The 12,619-nt window shown below is 41.3% G+C and overlaps 1 protein-coding gene across 2 annotated transcripts in view; it reads right to left on the bottom strand.

The window, feature by feature from the left end:
• The window catches only part of MRTFA (myocardin related transcription factor A), a 112,840-nt gene that overhangs the window by 45,782 nt on the left and 54,439 nt on the right, over positions 1–12,619 (bottom strand). For both annotated transcript variants that reach the window (XM_054988798.1, XM_054988797.1), the window contains exon 2: positions 4,443–4,508. In XM_054988798.1, coding sequence (XP_054844773.1) covers positions 4,443–4,449 — 7 coding nt within the window. In that variant the 5' untranslated portion in view covers positions 4,450–4,508. The remainder of the gene's footprint in view (positions 1–4,442; positions 4,509–12,619) is intronic.

Genomic DNA, 12,619 nt, shown 5'->3' on the forward strand with positions numbered 1-12,619 from the left:
CATGCTCCCAGACCAATGCCTTAAGTCTCTTGGCCCTTTCAGTTCTGGCTTGGGGGTTAAGCTCTTGCAATGTTCACAGGACTGGACATTATGTCCTTCTTCCAGATGCTCCAGATGGAATGGCCATCTGTTTTTGTCATTTTAGTCATGCAGGTAGCATACTTCTTAAATAAGGCCGTATCAGCCATAGTAATAAAAGAACTCACTTTGAGATGTCTTGCAATTCCTTTACAGCACAAACGGAACAAACTAAAACCTTCCTGATCGGCGGCAAAAAAGGAACTGGAAGGTTGGGGGCACCACCTCCCAGTGCCGTTTCAGCGGGAAAACTCGCTCATGCACACTGGGAGGCAAGTGCTCCCGAGTGGACTTAGCTAGAACAATCTACTGATTGGCAGGCCTGTGTATACGCAGTCCCCATGTGGGACTGCACAGAAGACGGACAAGGAGCCTTCAGCTCCATGCACACCTTCATAACAGGTACATGAAGGGAAAATATTACTTCATTTATACTCCACCTTTTTTGCTGAGACTCAAGACAGATTACAAAATATGAATACAATGAAATCAGACAGCAGGGGCCCCCAACATGGCGCCCACCAACATTTTTCCTGATACACTCCAGCTAGCTCCCAATAATAATCAAGCAGCAGCATTTTATAACACCTGGAGTTTCTGAGTTGACTTTAAGGACCCGTGTAGTGTATTACAATAGTCTAACCTTGAGATTACTGTGGTATGAAGAATAGTGCATAAAGAAAAAAACTTTTATCAAGGAAAAATTCCCATGGTTCCAACAACTATAGTCAAACACCAATGAGGCTATGTTCCATGTTCTCCAAGTTTGGAACCAAATTGTTACATTCTTCAAAATGGTGCAATTTGTGTGAAACTTTCCCATAATGTGACTGAGTCCTATCCTGCATATTTTGCAGTCACACTCTAACCCTATCACAAAGAATTAAATATTTACCTTGTAGAAGCAGTGCTTTTAAATTAGTAGTTGTTGACAGGCACTGTGTGTTACAAAACGGTGTAATGTGTATTGCACCCGACTGTTTATGTTGAGTATATGCAGGTTTATGAGCACCAAATCTGATAAAACTCAACACTTTTTACAAGTTTATTCAGGGCAAAAGAATATTTCACTACTGGCATACCAAAAAATCTAATAATGAGAACATACAAGTTGGTTTTAAGTATTTTGATTTAAAGTGTAGCAAAAGGTAGAATTGTAGTCCACAAAAAGCATTCTTCTAAAAGGAGATGGGCCGTTCAGAATTGGTATTTCAGAAAGCTTAAGTGTACTTGAGAACAATAAATGTAAAGCCATTGTCTTTACCCCAGCCTCAAAAGTACATGTATTCTGCGACAAACTGCCCTGATCTCAAATCTCTTCTTGGAAGAATGCCCAATAATGGATTAGGCCTGCTTTTACTAATTTACAATGTTGGTATTAAATCTCTGACTGTAATACTTCTGTTTCTAGGCATTTGGCAGCCCGGGTATGTTCACAGAAATGAAACACAGGCCTATGATATCCGAGTAGAGATCCTGAATTCTATACATGTTACATTACTTTACATAAATGTTCCAATAATTTGAATAGAGGGCACTGGGAAAGGGCACCTCCATGGTGAGCATGAAGCAGGAGCTTTTAAGTCTTTTAGGGTTTGTCAAGTTCATAGCATAGCCTGTGCTTTTCTGCACACCTGACTTATTCCTGATTTTCTTAGCAGTCAATGCCCAAGCACTGGAATCGGTTTGGGTATGGTTCTTCTGGGTGTTGGTTTGTTTTGCTCTGCACGTACCTTAAATAATCAGGTTTTTCAAGTGAGAGTGCTATCATCATTGGTGGCATCATAAGTGACATCACAGCACCACCACCCCCTTTTATTTTTTGTGCATGTTTATATCACTGTACAGATATAAGGGCTGAATTCAAAAAGAAAGATTGAAAATGAACACATGGCGAAGTCTTTGCATAGGAAAGCTTAAAAGGGAAACACTCCACTACTCATACCTAAGCCCCCCCCTCCCCGCCCATGGTCCAAACGAGAGTCTCAGGAGACAGAGGCTGGCACTGGTGGGGCAAACTGACTTCTGTTGGGATGGAGCCTAGAGCAGCAGTGGCTTTCCAGAAGCACATAGCCACTGCTGCTTTTTTGGCCCCAAAAGTGGCCACTCGCCTTCCCTGGGCCACCAGGGCTTTTGTAATTTTTTTAAAAAATCATCATTTCCATATCACTTTATTGACCAACTATTGTAACAATAGATGCAGAAGATTCTCTGAATTCCTTGCTTTCATTTTTTTAAAAAGTAAGTCTCTAGCTCCTTATGGAGATATAAGGGAAAAGGCAATCTCTCCAATGGAAGGAGCTATAGTTACCTTTTTTAAAAAATGAAAGCTGAGACTTCAGAGAATCTGCTGCACCTAGTAGTACAACAGTAGGTCAATATATAAATATTAAAATTATGTTTTACAAAAAAGATAGAAAACAAAACCAGGAGGGGAGGAGGAAGTGGGGAGGAGTGGTTTGACGATGAATGTCCAATCATCAAAAAGTGGGTTGAAAGTGGGTGAAACAAACAAAACCAAAAGAAACATTACGCACAAGGAAAAAATTGACTCGAAAGTGGGTTAAAGCGGTCTATAAGAACTGGGGGGGAACAAGGAGAAACAAAAAAACCCAAAGTGAAAAGTAAAGGCAAAAAAATGTTTGAGGAAATCAGGAAATAAATCAAGGCAGTATTGGGAGGCGGAAGCAGAACTGACAGTTAAAAAACCTGCGCAGAAAACCCTACAGTCTATTTCTTAGCTCAGTTATAACCCTTGTTGTTTATCTTATATGAAAAATTTATGGAAACAGCACACAGTGGGATAAGCACCAAATCTCTCTCAAAACCAAGATTAAATAAATATTGAATGACATAACTGAACACTTCCCATGAAAGAAAAGAAATGACATGGACGAAAGAAACTCAAATGTTCCTGCTAGAGAGACAGGCACCACTTTGCAGCAGAAACCCTAATGTTGCCCTGAGTCTGAATTTCCTATACAAGAGATCATGGATTAGGACCACCCCAGTTTTCAATGCTGAAGCTCAGTTCTCCACTGCCCCTATAGGAACAAAGGAAACTGGTTTCAGTTTGTGAGACAGTTGGGGGTGAGTACAAGCTGACTATCATCTCATTTACTGAGATGAAAAGGGCCGGCTGCGCATCCACCCCAGCAGCATCCCTACAGGGGCGGGGGGCGGGGGACTCCTGTGGAGAACAATGATGCAATGGGAGAAGCAAACCAGTGCTGAAAATTGGCAACATGACCTTTGCTGACAAGGACTCCGTGTGTCTATATACAGCATGCTCACTGATCCACTGCACCTCAGCAGTCCACACAATACAGAGGGCCCCATATACACAAACACACATATAATGATGGGCGGTTAGTAAATGATTCACACAGTTCAGAATGGACTGAATATGGAATGGACTGAATATGTGCTCAGAATCAATACACTTCAGAATGAAACTTAGGCTGCTCTTCCCATGTGTAAGCAATCAAGCAAGAGACTGCTGAGAAAAGGAAACCATTACTAGGTTATCACCTTTGTGAAGGATTCATGAGAAATGCAGAAAATGCCAAAATAATTCACGTGTGCTTGTGTTATAGTGGCTGATGCATGTGACACATTTAAGTCTACTTCTATCGTAACTGTTTGCTTCTATGAAAGGAAGGTTGACAGAGCGATTCTAAACGGAGTTACACCCTTCTAAGCCCAGTGAATTCAATGGACTGAGGAAGGTATAACTGCCAGGGATGCACTGGGAGTGCAGGCCAGAAATTGTTTTAATCAAGTGTGAAAGGTTCCCTTAGCCCAACATATGTTTATTTCATCGCCCACTCTTCCCATAAACAGCTGTAGGAATTGTCACCGTTCAACAAAACCAGCCATTACAAGTTTCTGCTTTGGTACAGTTCTACAACACTGGAAATGGAGGAAAGCTGCTTTGTAGAATACACACACTGCCAGTCAAAGATTCACTAAGCATATGTGTATGCACGCGCCAAGCTCAAGAATGACAAGAGAGTGTTCAAGGCAGGAAGTCTGCTAGAAAAGTGATTACCACACACACACACAGTATTTCAAACATTTTTAACATGGCAACATCCTCTGATAAGACTTCTTTGTGTCAAGAAACAAAGCTATTTATTTCTTTGTGCTGCAGCAAACTGCCACAAAGCAGATGCTAACGCGTGTTTCTAGAAATTAAGAGCAATTTTATTTGCACAAGGTTCCCACATTATGAGCATGGATCTTAGAAGTAGAATTAATCTTGCAGGGACAGACATTTTGAAATAGATACAATCTGCCTTTCTCTCTGAATAAAGGTTCTGTGTGTCTGAACAGGAAGGAAAATTTGAATAAGTTACACTTACGAGGCATGATCCCTTGGCTAACCAGCTCCTCACGTGTCCGTCGCTGCTGGAGCTTCAACTGTAGCACTGTGAGGAGGCAGACAAAAAAATAAGTTGAGAACAGGTGACTGTAACATGCCACACTGCAGAGAACATTTTCCTGTTCTTTTTATTTTCTTCTAGCTGAAGAATGCTGGAAAGGAGGACAGAAGCCCTGTCATCCCCACCCAATTCTAACTCTTGCAATTGCAGAAGTAGCCTCAGGCACCAAAGTTTCCGTAGTCGGCTGCAGACAGCAGGGAAAGGAAGTTGCAAAGAGTTTTAATAGGTTGATAAAAATCCACAAAGTATGAAAACAGGGCCTGTTGCTCAAGATGTTATATACAGCCAAGCTCCTCTGCAGGTCATGGACATTTTAAAAAGCAACAGGCACAAAAACTGACACCGTTCTGAGGGGTGTAATCAGAATTCCATATCCACACAGCATTTGCTATAATTTAACACTAAAAAATCTTAAGTATGAGACATGGTTCACCCTTGCCTTCAAAACAGTGTACTAACTATTGTCAAAAAATAAGGTTCAAAGAACACTTGAAGGATGCTCCATTTTAAAACTCTGAAAAAATTTGGCATTCATAGTCAAGGCGTTCTGATGATATGATTTCTGAACACCTGGAGGCACCCCTCATGAATTCCACCCATTATAGGTGTTAGTTTGTTTCACTCTCACTTCATCTTGCATTAGACATGCCGAACATCAGCCTCTACTGTAGTTGATTGGAAGTGTCTTAACACTTAACTGTAGCTGAACTGATTTCTCTTTTGACTAGATCTTGTTTTACACCACCCTCTCTTTGTAACATTCCACCCACTTCTGCTGGGTATTTAACTAAGCCTAATGGATATATACTTCTATGCATCTGAAGAAGTGAGCTCTGACTCAAGAAAGCACCTATCACAATACATTTTGTAAGGCTTTAAGATGTGACTGGATTTATGTCATTTTGGAGGTAGTCTGAACTTTGAAGATTATATCTTCTTATGGAATTTTTACCCTCACTTGGTATTTTCGGATTGGAATAGTATTAGGCTAAGAGGTAACTTATATTTTATTTGGTTTTCCTAAGGTTGTCCACGCTAACTTTCACTGCTCATTCCAACGACTATCTAAATAAGATAATTAGTGAACATAAAGGACCCCCGTACTTCCTAGCATCTCTCATCATACAAGCTGCTTGTTTTTTGTTTTGTTTTTATTTATATGCAGGCTCTGGTTTCCACCACTTCAAAGGAGATGCATCAGCTGCTTGAGGATATGGCAGAACTTTACGGAAGAGAAAAATCACTATTAACTACTCCCAACCAAGCCAAAATTGTTTTCTGGAAATAGGAGGATAATAACACAGATAGAGAACAGCTTTGATTTTTAACTATCTTTAAATGGCATCCGACTTCGTGAAAAACATTCTTGAGAAGCCCTCTATAAATCAACAAGTTTGTCAAAACTACAAAACTGTAAATGCTATTATGAATTTTACAAGACTTAATGGAGCCAACTTATGTCCTTCAGCTGTAAAGATACCTGAAGTGCTGAAATATTGGAACGGGCAAATATTAAAAACTTAGAGATCAACAGTTTGAAAATCTAGTTTATACTTACTTCATTTTAGAACTATTTTCTTCCTTTTAAATCCTGTCTAGCTTTTTAATACTTCACTGGCTAAGGTCAATGCATTACTAAAACAGAGGAGCAGATAGCCAGTAATCTTGGTAACTCCTGCATAAAGCCAATAACCTTTGTAAATAGCAGTGTTCTGCATTAATAAGACAATCGTGAGATATCCTTGGATGAGTTAAATGACAGTACTATTATTGCTAAAAAGAAGCAAATTAAACTTAGTATTTTAAAAAATCAAGAAAATCAGAAAAATCCTGTTTAGCTTTTTAATACTTCACTGGTATCAATAAAATGAGATTCTCTCAGCAGTATTTCTTTTCCAAATAAGATGTAAGATGATACTGTGACATATCTGTTTGACTTGACTAATTTTCCTTTAAGAGGGTGAAATTATGCCTCTCAGCTTTCAGTCACAACTATTTGTTCATCTGGAGACAAGGCGCACAAAGACAGTGCATAGCAGCATTTGCAGCCTCTGTGGTAAAAAAACCCTTCATATATTATCCACTGCATAGTCCATTATATAAATCCCCTAGACCAGGATCTTTGGCAGAGTTTCTATGCAAATGTCTAACATAGGGGAGGCTGTGAAAATGTATCTTCTTACTGATAGAAAGCATGCAACTTACAATATAACTGTAGCTGCAGCACAACAGATTAAAAATAAATTCTTATACTCAAAGGATCAGCTTATCATATTATGGTTTTATTAGAGTAAGTTGTTTACATGTGTGTGTTATGTTCCATCAACCTCTGACCTATGGCGACCCTATGAATGAAAGACCTCCAAAATATCCTATCATTAACAGACTTGATCAGATCGTGCAAAATGGAGGATGTGGCTTCTTTTATCGAGTCAAGCCATCTCGTTTTAGCTCTTCCTCTTTTCCTACTGCCTTCTACTTTTTCAAGCATTATTGACTTTTCCAAAGTATCTTGTCTTCTCATGATGTGACCAAAGTACTATAGCTTCAGTTTTGTCATTTTAGTTTCTAGGGAGAATTCAGGCTTGATTTGATCCAGTACCCACTTATTTATCTTTTTGGCTGTCCATGGTATCCACAAAACTCTCCTCCAGCACCACATTTCAGATGTATCAATTTTCTTCCTGTCAGTTTTCTTCATCGTCCAACTTTCACATCATACACAGTAATGGGGAATACCATAGTGTGGATTATCTAGATCTTGGTTCCCAGAGAGACATCTTTATCTTTAAGGATCTTTTCTAGCTCCCTAGTTTACATTGTACACTTTATATCTGGTTTCATGTTTTAATTTGCACAGTATAGTTTTGTTGTTGTTGTACAAGGCTACAATTTGTTTCCTTGTTTTGCAAGAACCAGTCATCATAAGCAAATTTAGAAGACTAGCTGAATTCAAGGTCACATAATATGGATAAGTTTCCTCCAAGCATTGTACTTTCATTATCTCAGCTCGGATGGCAGAAGGTATATTTGCTTCACTCTCTCCATGAATATTTATAAATAAGGTGTGGCTCTAAAATACTTTAGTAAACATAAAAACGGAACAAGGATCACAGGAATTATAATTCTGGGATAGATAAAGTAAAAGATATCCTGTGCACATGTCGTCAAGGCTAAAACTCACAAAATATATCATGAAACTGCAGTATACCAATAGTCATTAATATGGCATTCATCCTAGTATTGTGAAGTTTATGTAAATTATGCAATGAATATATGTATATAAAAGACACTGGTAACAGTCAACTACATCCTTCAGCTACAATTATACCGGAGTAAGATGAAACACTGCTCAGTGATTCCATCTAAAGTGGTTTGGGCTGCTGTGACCATATAAGATTAGGCGACACTTGGTGAATTTATTTATTTAGATCTTTAACCACCCCCAAGAGCTTAGGATGGCTCCCATTTCTCCTTTTATCCACACAATAATGCCAAAATTATTTCTGAGCAAATACATCAAAATGACAGTAAGTTTACTGCTCCTCTGCAGGTACAGCAAAATCTCTGCAAGATGCATGTCTTGTAAAGCTCTCTGTTACAGTACATGGACATGTCCTGTGTAGAAGTTCTGAGATCTGGGCAAAATAAGACAAAGAATGTGGATTGCAACTAGTCTGAGAGAGAGACATTTCTATCCCAGCAGCAAAAAATAACTGCATGGTACCTCAGCTCTACCTCCAACCCTCAATAAGGAAACTTAACCTATGAAAACTACACTCCTATACAAAGCACCTTAGAAAAATTGTAAACCACTCAGGAAGTCATTCAACAAAACAGAAGTACTGGAAATGCTTCTAGAACACTGAAGCACAAAGGATTGCATGACACGAACACAAAAGTGTAAATCAGTCATAACATACTTTACCCCTTTCAGAGTTATTCCATAATTCACCATAGAAGAAATCACACACTTTTTCATCTCCAATGATTTCTAGCAGCTTCTAAAATGTACTTTTCATAAATCCCATCCTAATCTCCATGATTTTCCTGTTTCTAATTAAGCTCCAAGACCAGGTTGGACTTGCAGGCAGATCTCAAGTCAGAGTGGAAACAGGACAGTGAATCATAAAGCCCCAGAGGAAAAGATTGGGCTTCTCCTCCAAAAAGATGCAACAGTCAGAGCAGGACACAGCACCTATCCATGCAAGTGGGTGGGATTATAACAAAATTGAAGGAAGAGCCTTTCCAGAAGCAAACAAGGGAACATGTGTCCCTTGTAAGATATGCCCATGTCAGTCCAACATGGCTTAAGATCCATGAAGAACTGTAAGCCATTAAGCTAGGGAATCAGTTTAGTCATGTTGCCATAGTTAACTGTATCATTTCACTGTTTTGCATTCTTCTGTGTGTCTGAAATTCTTTCGCACCCCTTTTGCCCATGCAAGCAGTTACACGCATCTTCCCTTTTTTATTTAGGAGAGACTGTGCTGCCCCCTGAATCACTCGGGTGCAAAAGGATGGAGTTCTGTATATGCCAGCTCTCAGCTGTGTTTAGTTGGATTAAGTGTGTGTATGCATGACAGAAACAGGCAGAAGTGGGCATGTCAGATTCTCCCTAAGTGACAGGTATAGTGACAACTATCCCTTTAGAGTGTGGGGCTATTGTGTCAGTTCAAACAATAGACAAAGGGCTTCAGGAAGACTGACAAAGAAGCCTATGTCTGTTTTTCCCCTGCCCTTTCTCCCTGTACAACCATGTCAGCACTTTAGAATGTTTGGGTGACTGAACTGTTCATATATAACTGTACACTCTCTGAATGTATTGGACAGCTGTCCAGAAGATCTAAATCAGGGATCTCTGCTTACCAGTTGAGTACCACTTGAAACAGAAGAATCAGCTCTGGTTGTTGATTATTTCTCTCATCATTGTTAAATGTTTCCTGTTAATATGATCTCCAACTACTGCATGGTGTAGTTCAAGATGGAAGCAAACTTTTGCAGATTTTTGTAAGGACTGTAAATCCATTCCACACAAAACTGCCAAAATCTGTCTCACTAGAGACAATCATCTTCTTTCTCAGTTGCTCACCAGAGAAGAAGAGCCCAGTCCCTGCCTACTTGATTAGTTACAGGGCCCTTATGCCGGAGAAAAATCACGGTGGATGCCATTTCTCTTCCCCTCTTTGTAACAGTAACATCTAAGCACTCCTTAAAAAGGAGCACTGCATTATGTAAAACTAGATGAAACAATCTTATGCCTCCATCTATATGTACATAATTCACTCTTCCTTAAGAGGAAGCTGTTCTGATCCTAAGAAGAACAGTAGCTAAGCAGGGTTGGCCTTGGTTAGTAACTGAGTGGGAGACCTTCAACGAACACTAGGGTCTCAGAGGCAGGCAATGGCAAACCACCTCTGCTAGTCTCTTGCCATGAAAACCCCACTACGGGTCACCATAAGTCAACTCTGACTTGAGGGCACTCTCCACCACCACCACCACCAAGCAATGAACTTGTGGCTGAATATATCCGAGATAGGAGGTGGTCAGTCCTGCCTTGCTGGTAATGGTCCATCCACTACTAAAGAGACCTACTCTGGACCCAAGAGAGTTCAATAATTACCGCGCAGTCTCAAATGTACCATTCTTGAGCAAAGTGATAGAACAAAGTGGAAGCTGGGCAACTTCAGGGATTTCTGAACAAAGCAGATTGTTTGGATCCATTCCAATCTAGTTTCAGGCCTTGGTCACCCTGGTGGAAAATATGCACTGGGAGATGGACAGGTCTTGCATTGCCTCCTGGATATCTCCCTAGGGAGCCCATTCCCCAGAGCAGGGGCATGATAGAAAAGGCCCAGGTTCTAGTTGATGGCAGTCGAGCCACCCTAAATGGTGGGACAACCAACAAATGACTGCTTGAGGACCATAGTTGGCACACCAGTGCACTTTGTGACCACCTCTCCTATAGTGGAAAATTGGATCATGTATAGGGATTGGCATGAACCAAAATATGAACCAAAGTTTGTCATGAACCGGGCCATTTTTTGGTTTGCAAACCAGTGGTTTGATGAAGTACAATTCTGATGAACCATGACAAACTGCTGTGATTTTTAAGGCAGTTCATTTGGTTCATTTTTCAGTTAGTCACTACAGACAGCCTGGCACCAATCAATCTATTCCCTAGGCAACGGGGGGGGGGGAGAAGATAGATTTCTGCTAACCTTCTGCAGCCCTGGGACCACCAATGTCAGCCCTCCAAAGCTTGATAGGCAGCTCTGGCTGCCAATCTGAGAGCTCCCGTTCTGCTCTATGAGAGCAGGAGTATATAAACCCCCAGCTCTCAGGCAAGTGGTTTCAGAACTGTGGTTGGATTTTCAATCACAGAGGGAGGTACTTGAAGCTTGTGCTCTGGTGCTCACAGAATACTTTAATATATTCCACTTATTGTCAGTATCATTATTATTTAGGAGCACCTGCCCCAGACCCCAGGTGTCTGGGAGGGTCAGGGCTCTGGACCACTCCTTGTTCTTGCCCGGTGTGAATGCACCCCCCCTACACACACACACAAAGGGGAATTTTAACCTCCTTCTCCGTGAGTCCTCCCGTTCCCTAGTCCATCAGTCCACAGAATACTTTAACATATTGTACTTACTATCAATATCATTATTATTTAGAGCACCAGTCCCAGATGGGAAGGTGTCTGGGTGGCTCAGGGCTCTGGACCATCCCCTGTCCTTGCCAGGTGAGAATGCACCCCCCACAAGAGGAATTTTTACCTCCTTCCCCATGGGTCCTCCCATCCCCCAGTTGTTGCAGGTGGATTCCACTGGTGGAAGGCTTCCCTCTCGGCCACCCCATTGGGGAGATGGATTCTGGCTGTTGTTGCAACTTCTACCCAGGGTCTGTTTCCACATTAAAAGGCTCCCTGTCCCTTGCTCACCTCACTGGGAAGATTTCTGTTCCCCCAAGGTCCCCTTCCCACCAGGATTAACTTCCCCTCATGGATCACCTCTGTCCTTTCCTGTACAAGAATATTTCTGTCTCCCTAAAAAACATCTACTCCTTTCCCCCAAGATTAACCTCCTCTCATAGATTGTCTCTGTCCTCCTGTCCTTTAACAGCATATTCCTGTCTCCCCAAGAACATCTCCTTGACTGTCCCCTCAAAGAGTACCTCTGTTCCCATTCCACCCCGGAGCAGTTTTTCTGCTCCCAGGGACTGTCATCATTCCATTCTCAGAGGAAGATTCTCTAACTCCATCCCGCGTTTTCATTGCAATGGAGCCAATGCAAGTCAATTGGCATTCGTGGCTCCCATTATATTTAATGGAACTTTCCTGGGGGCACCTGCTTGGGGGGGGGTCCATAACTTGGACATCCAAAAACCAATCTTTGCCAAACATAGAGGCTAGCTGGAGGAGAGTCTCTTGAAGCCTCCCTGTGAGTTTGGCATCTCTGACTGCCAAGGCGGTCGTTCTACGGCCTCTGGAAGTGATGAATCACGAACCAGTTCACGAACCGGGCAATTTAGTGTAAGTTTGTGGTTTGTGCAACATGACGAACCACAAACCACCATTTTCCTGGTTCATGCTTATCTCTAATCATGTATATTGGTTTTTCCTTATCTGGATTCTTTGATCTGTCCAAAGATGTGTGCTGTTTTAAGCTCTTTCCACCCTCTGGACATTTAGGCATTTTCCACACCTATATAACTCGTCTGATGGATAGTTTGAGTACATTTTAGACTAGAGCTTTCTTCAGACTCTGAGCTTTTATATGGTTTCTCCCAGGGGTCATTTCGTAGAAAAAGAACTGCAGGAACTCATTAGCATATCTCATTAGCATTTGCCACACACCCCTGACATCACCAGAAATGTGTCAGAAGAAGGCAACACCCACCCTTCAGGCCCCTTTCCCCAAAAATCTCCAGGTATTTCCTGAAAATAAAGCCGAATGAACTCAAAGCAGCTTACCCTCCTCTGGAGAGCCAGCCCCAGCAGCCCTACTTGCACGGACACACTCACTCACTCACTAGTCACGAATGAAAATAAAGCAGCAGAATGAATTGAAGCAGCTTACCCTCCTTTGGCGATCCAG

Source organism: Eublepharis macularius, chromosome 9, assembly GCF_028583425.1.
Source record: "Eublepharis macularius isolate TG4126 chromosome 9, MPM_Emac_v1.0, whole genome shotgun sequence".
Taxonomy (NCBI): domain Eukaryota; kingdom Metazoa; phylum Chordata; class Lepidosauria; order Squamata; family Eublepharidae; genus Eublepharis; species Eublepharis macularius.